This window comes from Tympanuchus pallidicinctus, unplaced genomic scaffold (genome assembly GCF_026119805.1).
Source record: "Tympanuchus pallidicinctus isolate F22 unplaced genomic scaffold, pur_lepc_1.0 scaffold8, whole genome shotgun sequence".
NCBI lineage: Eukaryota > Metazoa > Chordata > Aves > Galliformes > Phasianidae > Tympanuchus > Tympanuchus pallidicinctus.
The window spans coordinates 31,121,348-31,136,236 of NW_026294802.1; the positions used below are offsets into that span (position 1 = coordinate 31,121,348).

The following is a 14,889-nucleotide window of genomic DNA, read 5'->3' on the forward strand; positions in this document are numbered from 1 at the left end:
ACAGTTAAGTAGTCATAACATGAAAGCCAAAAGGGAGCGAAGTCAGGTCACACGGACAGTTTTAATTCTGGCATTTCCCAAACAGCACGGCTTTTCTTCTTGAAGCAGCACTTAATCTAAATACATTATCTCATTCAGTATCAACGCTGCTTCTTTTGAATAAATACGCTTTGTGAATTAATAATCATCTCTGGACAATGTTTTAAAAGTTCAGCATACTATTTTGCTGTTTTACTACCCTGTAAAAGACCACACTAATTTGCTATTCACAAATTTGTTCGCATCAGGGATTCTTTTTGAAGATGAGTTCGACAGTCTGAGTTTGTTATGTAAAGATGCAGCATTATTCTTAAACAACAGGTCAGTAAGAGGTAAGAAGGTGGTCTGCTTGACACGTTTTCAGATGTTATGTTCTGTGTGAATTCAAGGATCTCCTGATCATAATTCTCCTAGATTTTGTTTATAGCAGTACTTACAGGGCAACAGAAGAAATACTATTTGGTAGACTGTTTGGTAGACTCTCAGAACAGTACAATACTTAAATATTAGATAGACAAGAAAATGACTATAAAAACATCACCACGCTTAAGGTACTTCTGCAATCTGGCAAAAATGCATTTCATAACCATAATATCATTCCCCCTATGCAGAACATCTGAATTGCAACAGGAATGGAATTTTGTCTGTTCTAAGACAGTGCACTGTACAAATGTAAGTAAAAAAATTAAGTTTAAGTCACCACACTAAAGCTCCAAGAATAATTGAGACAGTGTTGTTTCCTTTTCACTATACATTTGAAGTTCCATTATTACCTTTTGTAAAACATCTAAAGCTGTAAGCACTGCTTCCTGTAAACTTGTCAGAACTGCTTCAGTGTAAGATGGAAGGATGAAAGGGGAAGCATCAGAACTGATTGGAACTGAAACTGCACCATGCAAAATGATACCCAGCTTTTGGAGATCATCCATGCTGAAACCAGTTTTGATGTGTTGGTAAAGAGCTGGGAATATCTGAATTAAAGCTGTAAGAAAAGGCTGGCTGGGAATGAAAGTCAATTTATCACAAGTAATTGGAGGCTTTGTACTTTCTGAACCAATCCTGTACCAGCTGTTCCAAGCTGCCCACCAAAGATTCAGATCTTCAATCTCATCTGTTACTGCAGGTAGTTCAGCTCCACTGTATCTTCCCATTCTTTCTCCTATGGAGTCAGTTCTCATGAATGATCTCCCAAGACTAGTGGCAGTTGTTGCTCCTACCACCACAGGTACAGAAACATTAATAGCAGGTGGTGTGTCAGGCTTCTCTGAGTCTCGGGCTGGAGAAACTATTTGTAAGATTTCCTGGAAGCTTTTCAGAGCAGCCAAGGAAACTTCATTATTTTTGCTGAGTGCTGCTGATTGAATGTGATCAAGAAGAACATCCCAGGCCTGGGAGAAGTCTCCTGTTAAAAAAAGAGGAATATTAAAAAAAAGAATCAGCTTGGTATTGGTTTGCTATTTACCTGTCCAGTCATTAATATCTGAAAGGCTGTTCATGTATTTGTTTCTGTAACACAGAGAGATTTCACAAGGTCATCTGATGGTTTCAATGCCTTTTAAAATAGGCCAGTTCAACTGTAGCCAAAGAAAATGAATGCAAAAGACAAACACACAAGTATAAAGAATGAATGATGAAATTGAATCCACGCATGTATGTTGTTCAGTTCTATGTAATAATATTTCACAATAGCTTGGTAAATGATCTAATGTTTAATTTCTATACTGAGAAGAAACAAGGAAGCACCTAGCTTGAGAAAAACGAAGAAGATGAAAACAGGTACCAAGGAACTATAGAAGTGAAAAGGAAGACTTTAAAAAAAGAGAAAGAAGATTTAAAAAAAATAGGAAGAAGAGATGGACCCTCTTCAGTTATGTGCAATTAGGAAAACAGTAAATTCAAAATTACATCTGTTTTCTAGGCAATAGTTAAAGAATGGAAAGAAGGTAGAGTGAGTGGAGAAAAACAATCACTTGAAACAGCAGGTATTCTCAACATCTTTTGAGTCCCATCTCTTTGTTAAAACGTTCCCCTTCTTTTTTAATCCATATGCTTCACTGATTTTATGAGTTCTCTTTACATTGTAAGAGCATTGATAAACTTGACACATGGAAGCTGTGAAGAAGTTCTAGGTAGGCACTGTGCAATTTTAATAAGAAGGGGAAAAGTATGTTCTGAGAACCAAAAGAACACAAAAATTGTTATCAGGCTACTACAAGTTCAAGTTATTTGACACTCAGAATTGTGATTATTGAAATTCAGTCTCAAGTACCATGGCATGGAAGATGGAAGTTGTAAATGAAGTAAAATGTTTGGCCGTAAAGAATTAAAAACTCTGTAATTTTCATCATATGTGAGGTGAGACACAACCTAACACATCTCTGGGCAAAGATTTTTACTCAGCTCTAACTGAAGAACAAACTGAGAGTTCCTAGCTTTCAGTAACTTTAAATCTATTTTTTACCTAAAGGCTGCAGTAAATATCTCCGGGTATTAAATATTCTTGCAACTCCAGCCAGTGTTAATACCCATGTTTCAGCCCACTGTTTCTCAGCTGTATCCCTTGAATGATGGATAAGGATGTTGCCTCCTCCTGATTCAATCTTCTCTTTGTCAGCTGTAGTAGAAGATTCTCGAACCCTATCCAGCAGGTGGAATAAAACCTGCAACATTCAGAAAAAGAAAAAAAAAAAAAACAACTTTTAAAACAACATAGTTGTATTCACTGTAAAACAAACAAACAAAAAAGTTTTCTGTTATTATGTATGTAATGGCGTCACCTTGAGAATTTCCTTATTTAAAGCAGTGTGTGCAAAAGCTAAGAGTAAGAATCAGCCTACTGATGCTTACTTAAGAAAGGTCTAAATAGCATGGTCAGAACCACTGAGAATTGTGCCAGTTTGGATCTAGAGATCTCAGATACCTCACAGCAGGTAACAGACTCTGCAATACCCCGATTTTTCCTAAAGGCACAGACAATATGACTGTCATTTTAGGATTAGGGCATCTGACTGATCCTTTTAGAAAAAAGAGCCAAACAGAGGGCAAAACAAAGCTCACTCTAATATTAGATCAATTCAATCATGTGACCCCCAAATGTCATCATATTTTTGCAAAACAGGAGCAATCATTTGCCTGTTAAGGAAGGGAATGGCACTTTTATACAACGCCTGCATAAGAAAGAAAATATCAAGATACAAAAACTGCGTTTCATGAAAGGCTTTAAGGGCAAGAGAAAATAAAATAAAAAAATAATAGTAATAAAATGAGGTCAGCCTTCTACCACCATTTGTTATCTTTCACAGAATCTTAATAAACTAGTTAAGCAATATTAAGAAAAACAGCAAGCGAATGTGAATGTGAATGAAATTCTAAAGTAGAAGCTCACGTGTCATACCTTCCATATCACTGTGTGCCATGTTGAATGTTGCAACAAAGTTCCATGAGCACCAATGGTGGAAAACAGTGTCTGCCCAGCACTCTTTCTAACTGCAGGTCGGGGATCCACACAGAGTTCTCCAAGTTTAGCATATAAACACAACCAAAGACAGTCAAACGGTGGTGCGGGATGAAAAGGTCTATTCAGAACCACCCCCTTTTCTTCTGCCTGCTTCTGCAACACTGCTTCTTCTTTGTTAAGTTCCTTTTCAATTATTTCACCTCTTTGGAAAAAATAATCTGAAATATTCCACTAGAAAATAAACAAAATATAGTATTACACAATAAAATATTACAACATTCTTAATGATCATGAAATAAAACGTTTCTCATTCAGCACATAAATGCTACAAAGTGCAGAAAGTTGTTTCCTTGAGTCTTAGCTTATAAACCACAGGTACATTCTACAGACTAGAAAGGGAAACAATGTATTAACATTTGGAGACTGGTGAAAAACCTCACAATCCACTACTACTTGTTTTACTCTAAGTTTAAAATAAAGCTTATTCTATTTACATATGATTCCAAATGACAGCATGAGACACCAGCAAGAAATAAAAAAACAGGCTTTGGCTTTAACTTGTAGAATGGACTACAAATCACTTCCACTAATTAAAAAAATTAAGTCGGAAGCAGCATCTCTGTAGGTTAATGTGAAACTCACCAACAAACCAATTGAAGTTAAGCTAATATTTAGCTCTTGATTGTGAAGACCAAAGCTTCCTGCAACTTCAACAACTATCTGCAGACAAGTGCATGGCATTGTTGGAAGAAAGTCGGTCACAACCAACTGAAGACACTGGAATGCAGTCCGTATTAAGGACTCTCTTAAAAAAAAAACAAACAAAAAACAACACAAAATAAAAACAAAACACACTCACACTCTAATTTCAGATTTCCTCAAGAGCAAAGAAACTTTCTGAACAAAATACATTGGGAGATAGTATTATTTAAATACACATATTGATATTTATAAATCTTTGAAATGGATTGACATTTGAAATGGATGGCATTTGATTTTAAATGTTTTAAATAGACATTTTTTGAAATGCAACATTAAGTTGAAGCCTCAGCTTAAAATAAGCAGGACAGATTAAATGTATTTTATTTAGTAAGAAAAATGTGCATAATGGTAGTTGTACACGTTTCAGTACTATATATTATATTAGACAAAATCTTTTGAAAATATCTGCTGTTAAATACATATTTAATAAATATTTAGCCTTCAGAATTAAATTATGAATACAAACAGATAAAATACAAATGTAATATGGAAAACATTTGTGAGGAGACCTGTGAGCAGGAATGTTATCCAGAAACAAAATCTTGTTGTGTGAGAGACAAACTGAAGGAATCAAAAAAAGAGCACTGCAGTGTAGATAATGCAAAACAGGGAAGGCAGACTACTGCAGCTGCATTTAAATTTAGCTACTGGGCTTTTAAAATGCTTAATATTTAACACAGGAAAGAAAAAGCCAAATGTTTGTAGCACAAAAATTGAATGTCCTTCAGAATACATATTCCAGGGGAAAAAAAAAACAACCAACCAAACAGAACATAGATATGCTACTTACTTGTTTCAGAATCTCAGTTAAAAACACCATCTTTTTCCCTAATTAATTGAAAATGAATATCATAGGTGGGCCACTTCTATTGTATTGTAACAGCCAACATAAGATGGAAGCCACAGAAATGCACACAAACTTGTGCGTGGACAGTAACATTATAACTATTACCTCCATGTGATCAGATGCATCCTACAAATGGATATCTATCCTACCATATAAGTATTTATTCTTGCTATACTTATGGAAGAACTGTTCATACACTACTTTGCTCCATGTTAATTACACAGTTCTAGAAATTGAAACACACACAAAACTGAAGCACTTCCCTCTACCACAAAATTCCAGAAGCATGCACTCTTCAAGGACTCTAGAGGAAAAGGAAAGGAAGCAGGAAATGGTTACACAGCTCATTTTGAAGAGCTGCATTGATGGGTAAATAATCTCTTCTTCTGTATTCAAATGCAAGGCCATTGCATTATCTCGTGCTTGGAAAAAGGTTTCAAAGTCCCTCATGCAAGTGGAAACAGCATGACAGTAAAATAAAAGTGTTCTAAAGGAAAAATTACCAAAATTACCAAAACTGTGTGTCTGCTGAGTAAAATTGCTCATAAGATAAAAATAGCACAAATTATGCTACTACCAAAGTGGTTATTAAGTATGAAAATATAAGCAGAACTCTTTCTACTGCAGTCACCTTACATTATTTAAATCTTTTATTTTTATCACTTACCCCTGATCACTTCTTATTGCTCCCATGACTCCAAGGACTAATGGCCAACCAGGTCCTAAGCTGTCACCCTGACTCTGTAAAATCTGTAGCACACACTCCAACTGCTTGATCCTGATATCAGGATGACTGATGTTTGACAACTCCTTGAGTGGATTCAGTAGAAGTAGTTGCAGTCTCTAAAAGTAAACAGTAAATGTTAGCGTCCTTAATATGCTCTGATTCATAATTATTTTTACATATGATAAGTGAACCATACAGTACCAATTCCTAAGAAGTTTTTAGAGCGATCCAAATTGCTGGAATTCAGTGTCAGACAAGCCCTTCCAAAAAAACCTTTTTATAAAGTATCTCACAGCAGGAAATCTGCATTTTCTTTTCTTTTTTTCTCCTGACCATTTCTCCAGGTTCCTACAGCATATCCCTACTACAGCATGCTGGCACGGTTGCATAAAAGCTGTCGTGCAACTTTATGCTCATCCAACAGATCTTAAAAATACTATTCACTGAACCCCAGTAAAAATATTAGAATATTTTACTAACAATTGATTGAATAGTTGTGATTCAGAAGGTTAGGTCATTTATTTCTTACATGCCACTACATCACATATTTACATACTGGAACATATAAAGCATTCTGGAATTATTTTGCACTCATGAAGGTGATCCACAATTTGTTCTAACAAACTCACATAATATTCGAGCCTCAGTACTCTTCATCATGCATTTGAAAAAGGAGAGGGTAGCTCATTAGAATGCACAAGGTGATTTTCAGTAGTTACAACTGAATGTTACAGCTGTAGGCTTTATAAACTCAATGGTAAAATTGCTTTATGAATGCCTCCTATTCAATGAACTGTAGAAAACTTCCTCTAGGGAAGATTCTGATTTCATGTTCATAATAAGTCCTAGAAAAGGAGGAAAGCAGTTTTTCATAAACTTACTTTACCTGATTCTGTGATAATGGAGGATCGTGGCTGAATGTCAGTCCTGCTTTAATAAGAGAGGTTAAAGCTTCTGCTCCCCATTCTCTCATTCTGGAGTTGGGATGCTGACAAACCTGAAAGCATAACAGTGTTTTGTTTGAAGGCATTTTTATTTAATCAAGATTTAAGCATATGTAATATATAAAAATTGAACATTTAAATTGTAGTGGACGTTTAGATAAAATATTCTAGTAAATTTTTTTTTTAGAACAATGCAACAGATCTAAATGTTAAAATCATGTTTAATACTAAGAACAAATAAAAATATTATCCTTCGGACAGACATACCTTCTGAGTAAGGAAGCAACAGGAAGCAGGGAAAGACACAGAAGGAAACAAATTGAAAAGCACAGTAATTCAAGTCAAAACATTCTTTAAAAATCAATACACTAGCTGCTATTTCAGATATTCATAGTTTAAAAATTACCAAACAAGTCTTCAATGACTGTCTGAAACTCTTGGGTTTAACTCAACCTTGAGCTACTATAAAATTCTAAATTTCATTTTTCACACACAGCCTAACATTCATAATCAAGCAAGGGAGCATGACATTGACTAACACGATATGTGTCTGCCCTTCTATGAACTCAAACACAGAAAGTAACTACATAATGAATGTAAAATAAACCTAAACATTACTATTTCAAAAACATGACAAAATGACAGTGATCATTCTTTCACTCTTAAGTTTCAAATGTCTTTCTTCCTCTTTGACTCCTAGTTACCCGAGCCTACTTGTTTTTTTAATTGCTTTTTTAGAGGAAATTAAAAACACTATGCATAGATACACAGTAATTGTACTTGCAATCCTGTGTCTGTTAGCCTCAAATAAATAAGGCATTTACAGCCTCGCTGACTTCAAAACAATTATTTCCATCCATGCTTCCTGCCTGAGCTTAGCTGGTATGAGAATCCAGTGTCTTTCAAAATCCAAGGCAAGATCATAAGGAAGGAAGATGGTTTAGATTGGTGTGGGTTGGAGGACTGTTTTGTTATTAGACACCAGTCAAACTGAAATGGAGAACAAAGCAGAAAAGCTAGCTTCATGTTTAAAAACACAGAACAGAAATAGCTCGTCTCCTAAATTAATTTATTTTTGTTACTTGACATAAAATGATAGAATTTGAACTACATCATGGTGCTCTGAATCTGATCAGATAATCAGTTTCAGAAATAGGGAAAGAATTCTTCCTTCAGGTTGTGTTTAACTGAATTTGCAGCTGGTGCTTTCTCTTTCCTCACTGTACCTCAAAGACATAGGTTTAAATGGAAATAATGCAGTACTTTAAAATCAATTGCATCTCCTGAAAAAATAGTGGCAAATATTCATGATGGATGATAGACTGAAACAGACTGCTTACGACAGGAAAACACGGACTCCCAAGGTGTGGATGGTGAACCTTATATTTCTCTTATCTTCCAAGACTTCCATGTCTACTTTAAGTCATTAAACCTTTAAGTATCCCATTTTTTTTTCTCCTAGATGTAAGACTATTTGGAGATGATCTCCATAAACAAGATCAGAGATAGCCAATTCTTAATACTGTTTAAAATAATGCACTGGTTCAGAGGAAGCAGGAAAATGAAGAAGATACCTCCCCCTCTACTCTGCCCTGGTAAGACCTCATCTGGAGTACTGTGTCCAGTTCTGGGCTCCCCAGTACAAAAAAGACAAGGATCTCTTGGAAAGAGTCCAGCGGAGGGTGGTGAAGGGCCTGGAGCATCTCTCCTATGAGAAAAGGCTGAGTGAACTGGGTCTGTTCAGCCTTGAGAAAAGAAGACTGAGAGGGGACCTGATCCAGGTCTATAAATATCTAAGGTGTGGGGGGCAGAATGGCGAGGCCAGACTGTTTTCAGTGGTGAGTGGAGACAGGACAAGGGGAAACGGCCAGAAACTGCAGCATAGGAAGTTCCGCACAAATGTGCACAAGAACTTCTTTACAGTGAGGTGACGGAGCACTGGAACAGGCTGCCCAGAGGTGGTGGAGTCTCCTTCTCTGCAGATGTTCAAGACCTGCCTGGATGCCGACCTGTGCGACCTGCTATAGGGAACCTGCTTTGGCAGGGGGGTTGGACTCGATGATCTCTGGAGGTCCCTTCCAACCCCTACAATTCTGTGATTCTGTGATAATCTCTCTGCTTGCACTGGGTTTATATGGCAAGGTATAGCGTGGGGGGCGGGAGTGGGAGGTGGGTAGGTGCTGCTGGAATGCCTTTTGTGAGAAGAGACCAGGAGCTGCTCTATGGTGGGAACTGCCAGTTCCAGCCAGCTTCAGAGGGGACCGACTGCTGACCAAAGCTGAGCTGGTCAGAGAGGTTGGTGGCACACTTCTGTGATAACATATTTAAGAAAAGGTTAAAAGAAAAAAAAAAGAAAACAAAGGTGAAATGTTGTGCAGCAGCTATTAGAGTGTGTAGTGAGAAAACGTGAGAGAAACAACTCTGCAGATAGAAAAATCGAAGGAGTGCTCAACACACTGGAGAAGAGATTCCCCCTGCAGCCCATGGAGTACCTCAGCAGAGCAGATCTCCATGTGCAGCCCAGGAAGAAGCCCGTGCAGAAGGATTAAGCCTGAAAGAAGCTACACCCCATTAAGAACCCCTACAGGAGCAGGATCATGGACAGATCTGTGGTCCATGGAAAGGAACCCACAAGCCCACACAGGAGCAGGTTGTCTGGCACAAACTGCAGCCCACAGAGGGCCCATTGTGGAGCAGTCTTGAGGAACTGCATCCCAAAGGAAGGATCCACTTTGGGGCTGTTCATGAAGGACTGTATCCTATGTGAGGGTTACCACACTGCAGCAAGGGAAGAGAGTGAGGAGGCAGGAGCAACAGAGAAAATGCAGTGGATGGACCACAACCCCCATTGCCCATTCTCTGCATTTCTGTGGGTGTGGAAGACACAGAAGAATCAGGAGTGAAGCTGAACTCAGGAAAAGAGAGAGGCTGTTCAGAAGGTAGTTGTAGTTTTATTTTTCTACTCCGTTATTTTACTCAGTTACTAATTGTCAATAATCTTTCCAAAGTCACCTGTTTAACCCACGACAGTAATCAGTGACCAATCTCTCTGTCCTTATCTTGATCCATGAGCTTTGTACAACTTACTTTCTCCTCCTATCTTGCTGAAAGATGGAATGGGTGAGCAACTAGGTGAGCACTTTGGAGCCAGCCAAGGTTAATCCACTACAGTCCTTTACTGTCTTTAAATATACCTCACTCTTCTACCCATTCCTGCAGAGGATTAAAACTTTAAAAGTACACTCTGTAATCTGGTTTTAGTTTCAAATTCTAAATATAAGATCTTTTCCTTGACAAAAGCAATTTTTCATCTAGGAATTAAAATATTTACTTTACAAATGACACCTATTTTGCTATTTTTATAATGGTATTCTCATCAAGAAACAACTGAAAGTATTACTTCACATTCATTAAAAACAAACAAGAAAACTTTGTTGGTTTATCTAATGGCTTCAATCTATTCAGTAAATACATCTTAAAATCTCCCACATATTTGCACCACTTGACTCCAAAATGAAACTCTTTGTGTTGCAGTAAATATAACGCATATATGGTGCATAAATATTGACAGCACCGTAAAGACAAAGTCAGTAAGAGCTATAAAATACTGAAATTTAAATATTTACATTAAAATTGCAATGCAAACTGCAAAAATATATAAAACAACACATTTAAACACACTTTAGATTTAAAAAAAAACCATACACTTCGAAAATGCACTGTCATAAGGCAATGCCTTATTGCACGCTAATTTCTAGTGCAATTAGTTACCTCCAGAAGATGACCCGTCAGAGGTCTCCAAAGAATCTCAATCCTGTGCATGTTAACTAGTCCTGTTTCCAGTAATTTAGCAACAGCAAAAAGGGATGGTTCCTTAGTAAAAGAGAATTTGAATACATGACTTTGAGATAACTCAGATGATGTCAGAGACATTCACTACACTGATTTGTAAATTAAGATGTAACTAGTCTCCACTGGAGTGCTGTATTTCATAAGCTATTCTCACAGCATTTACAGTCCAGGTAACATAGCTGGGAAGTTTCCATAGCATCTGCAGTACTTCATGAGAAGCCACAAGGGGGTAGCAACAGCATATAATCAAGAGCATTTTTCCTAATTTTTCATGATTTTCTCCAAAACCTTGTTTTTACACTCATAGGCCTCCCTAAGACCAGTTTTACAACATGTTTAACTAGCAAAACAGTCTCTTCCCCATCACAACTTGCAAAGATAAAAACTGTATATGAACAAATAAATTAAAACGTTTTTCTCCCTACTCTTTATCTTATATTTCCCATTCTTCAAATACATATGCAAACACTGATTTGTTGAAGCTTATGATAAATCAATGAATGTATATTGAAAAATGATTTGCAATGTAATTTTTCCCATTTCCATTGAATTTTAATTCTGATTTTCAACTAATTTTAGGCACAACATTTACTTATTTTAATTTATTCTCTTTTTCTGCCTTGTTACTGTAATTGTCAAATATTACAAAGAACATTTTCTGTTATGATTATCTCTATGGTAATAGATCAAGTAAAAACTTTCAGAAATTCTCATCTGGGATTAGATTATGACTAGGAGAAGACATGCTCAATTTTCTTCAATCACAGGATCTTTAACGATCCTGGGCTAGGTTTATTTTCTCTGGCTGACAGGAATACTATTATTTCCCCAGGCAAATAAGAATCAGTAGGTTTTTAATACCTGAGTTGTCATGCCTTATCTGAAGCATATTATTAAAAAAATACTGAAAATGAACACCTAACAGAACATAGTGTGCCAGACAGCAGTTCTGACCTCTGAAATTACAAGGGCTTTCTAGAGTTTTATCTATTCCCAATCTGATTAATAGAAACATTATTTTTTATTCTGGAGTAAAAAATCAGATATGTTGCTGTCTTAATATTGGAAACAGTCAGTTTATAAGACAAATATAAAGTATATATAGACAAGTATATCACACACACACACACAAAAACAAAAACAAAAAAAAAACAAGAAGAAAATAGAGAACTCTTATTGTTACCATTGTTACCTTATTGTTTCCATAGGCCATATCCATGGCTTCCAGAGACAAGGAACAAAGGGCATTTATTAAGTGATGCAAAGATACATCATCAAGGTACCTGAAAAATAACAACTATCAAAACACTGTCAAGTTTGATACATACATGTTTTTTTAATTATAAGGTTTCTTACTGCGAGCTTTCAAAAAGTCTTGATAGTATGCTGGATATAACTGGTAGATCAGTCATAACTGCTGTAGTCAGAACCTTGAAAAAAGACAGAAACGTATCTTACAGACTGCAACAGAAAATACCACATTATTGTTAACTATAAAATGTACAACTTTGCTTACTGTGCTGGGCCCTTCTACAGCTCTTCCAGGTTTTAAGGCACCCCCAACACCAGGTTTCAGTCCCAGAATCCACACAAGATGCTGAAATACACAAAGATGGTTTTCAGCATTAAAACTTCCTCAAGCAGCAGCAAAACTAACGTTCTATTCAAGCTACCTGGTAGCATTCCAACTGAACAAAATTCAAGGAAAACGCCACAGTATTTACTCAAGGCAGTTAAAATATGCCTGAATCAGAATCAAAGCTTTTTCTATTGGTCACATAAAAATTCAAAACCAATGTATGTATAATGAAAAAGTAAGGTATCAGAAACCATAAATACTTCCTGTTATACCTGAAGAGTAGCCAAGACAAGTTGCCACGATGTACCAAGAACAGCCCCATGGCAGTGAGCTAAGTTGAGCAATGTCCTCATACACTGGATATTTTTCGAAGTCAGCTGGAAAAAAAAAAAAATGCATATATATATAGTTTTATTACTACAGTATTTCTAGAGGCACTAGTTTTGACTGGAATAGAGTTAGCTCTCTTCAAAGCAGCTCACAGTGTACTATAACTTTTTTTATTTTTAAACTTACTGAATGGCCTTTATCCCAACCCACAAGTTCTCTACCTTTTGAACCTTTCGATTCTCTTCTCCCACCCTGATGTGGTGATAGGGCTGAGTGGGAAACTAAGCACCTGTGTCGTGCTTAGCTGTCTTCTAGGGCCCTCCAGGGTTAAGCCATGACACTAGGAAGGCTGCAATTTTTTACTAAACAGTTTAAAGACTATATCTTGCCTGCACTGGTGCAATATATCTTTTTTTTAGGTGAGTAATTCAGTATCTCTCCTTCTCTCAATCTTATCTTCCTGGGCTTGAATACAATTTGATCAGTGCCATCTCCTCCCAATATCACATTATTATCGAAGACACAAAGTCAATTACCTCAGATTTAAATGCATCTTCTCTATAAAATCCAAGTCAATCTTATGACAAAACATAAGCAAACTTTTATATATAGGCACAAATGACAGCTGAGACCCAAGTTTTTTTCAAACAACAGATTCAGGGTGAATAAAAGCAGTTTCTGAAACATGTTGCCCTGGACAGCCATCCAAAAGAAAGCTTAGGATAATATTTCATTCTTTGTAAGAATGCTGCTTAACTATTGCCACTTTTGAGACATACTAAGATGCAAAAAGAAGTTAGTAAGCAAGACAGGTATCACTCACAAGTTGTACTTACCATTACTGTTCCTTGTGGCTGAAGAGCTAAGGGCTGTCCTACTGCCACAACTTGCTGATGAGACTCGCTTGAGGGACTGATCATTTGAACATTCTGTCCCTGAATGGAATATGCTAGAGGAAAATGAAAAAATATCCAAATTTAAAGTCCAGTACCTGCTGTAGTAACAACAACCACCACTCCTGAGTAGTGGCAAACCTCCTGAAATTATTTTCACAGTATTAGCTTTAAGATAGCTGACTTCAATTAAGTCTTTGGTTGTATGCAGACTACTACATCATTATGCTACAGGGTTAAATGAACCAGTACTAATTCCTCCCTCCCTTTTACTATATAAATATATTTTATGTCAAGAGTAAAATTTTTTGCTAAGTTGGTAAGATAAGCCTCAGGCTACGTCTCAACTGGGTTATCTGCAGTTATTATCTATTAGTACTATAAACTGTGTGCTACCACTGTAATATGGCACTCAGAAAATGAAGATTTCACAAGTGTTAGATAGTGATGTCTTCCCAATACAAGACACCACAGATCCTTTTTGTAACTCATCTGTAAAACAAACCTAAGTAAAATACCATTATCAGAGTTTCATCTTCACAGAAGTTAGAATACCTCAGTAATATGTACTGCTTTGTATACCTGTGGTCTCATAATACACTTAGTTTGTTCACGGCCTAGAGGAAAGATTCTGGTCTTTGTTCTAATACTGAAGTATTTCTGTTTTAAGAGATCTAATGTTAAATCCACCTGCTTGTTCACTAGGCAGTTGCAGTTCTGGCTACAGAGCAATTAATTTTCAAAATTAGCAAGAGTATATTCTCAACTGGCATATCCAATGATTTACAACGCTATCTCAGGATGTAGAAAGCATCAACTGAATCTCTTGTAAGCTGAACAGCATCCAGAACTTAAGACCTATTTATGCAGTAAGTTCTATTAATCACTACACAACTGTAGAAAAAAGCACAGCACACTATAAATGCACAATATTCTAGTCAGTGACTATCTGAGTTTCCTGCCAAGGACTTTTTCAGAATTTGAATGCCTTAATTACATATCCTAACAGATCTTTAGGATGATAGACAGACCTCCTTAGAAGGTAAATTTCTGACATACTCTAAGCATCTGGGGAGGTTTTAGGCTGGTTAAAATTATACCTAATAAATGGTGCAGGTTCTTGAAAGCAAGCAGTCTAGATTCTGACTCTAGATTCTGGCTAAATTCAGTATACTCAAATACTTTATGGCAAACAGTAATACTGTTGTACATCTTTACACAGAATCACAGAATGGCCAGGGTTGGAAGGATCATGAATCAAGGATCATGAATCGCCAACCCCCTGCCACATGCAGGACCACCAACCTCCCCATTTAATACCAGACCAGGCTGCCTGGGGCCCCATCCAATCTGGCCTAGAACATCTCTAGGGACGGGGCATCCACAACCTCTCTGGGCAGCCTGTTCCAGCACCTCACCACTCTCTCTGTAAAGAACTTCCCCCTGACATCCAACCTAA

At 36.8% G+C, this 14,889-nt stretch overlaps 1 protein-coding gene across 5 annotated transcripts in view; it reads right to left on the reverse strand.

Annotated features, from left to right (window-relative positions):
• The window catches only part of MON2 (MON2 homolog, regulator of endosome-to-Golgi trafficking), a 75,699-nt gene that overhangs the window by 24,185 nt on the left and 36,625 nt on the right, over positions 1 to 14,889 (reverse strand). For all 5 annotated transcript variants that reach the window (XM_052667599.1, XM_052667601.1, XM_052667603.1 and 2 more), the window contains 12 exons: positions 13,374 to 13,486; positions 12,480 to 12,584; positions 12,145 to 12,225; positions 11,985 to 12,058; positions 11,821 to 11,911; positions 10,548 to 10,649; positions 6,719 to 6,829; positions 5,773 to 5,948; positions 4,139 to 4,301; positions 3,434 to 3,727; positions 2,501 to 2,699; positions 813 to 1,441 (listed from right to left, as the gene is read on the reverse strand). In XM_052667599.1, the coding sequence (XP_052523559.1) occupies positions 813 to 1,441; positions 2,501 to 2,699; positions 3,434 to 3,727; positions 4,139 to 4,301; positions 5,773 to 5,948; positions 6,719 to 6,829; positions 10,548 to 10,649; positions 11,821 to 11,911; positions 11,985 to 12,058; positions 12,145 to 12,225; positions 12,480 to 12,584; positions 13,374 to 13,486 (2,138 nt within the window). The remainder of the gene's footprint in view (positions 1 to 812; positions 1,442 to 2,500; positions 2,700 to 3,433; positions 3,728 to 4,138; positions 4,302 to 5,772; positions 5,949 to 6,718; positions 6,830 to 10,547; positions 10,650 to 11,820; positions 11,912 to 11,984; positions 12,059 to 12,144; positions 12,226 to 12,479; positions 12,585 to 13,373; positions 13,487 to 14,889) is intronic.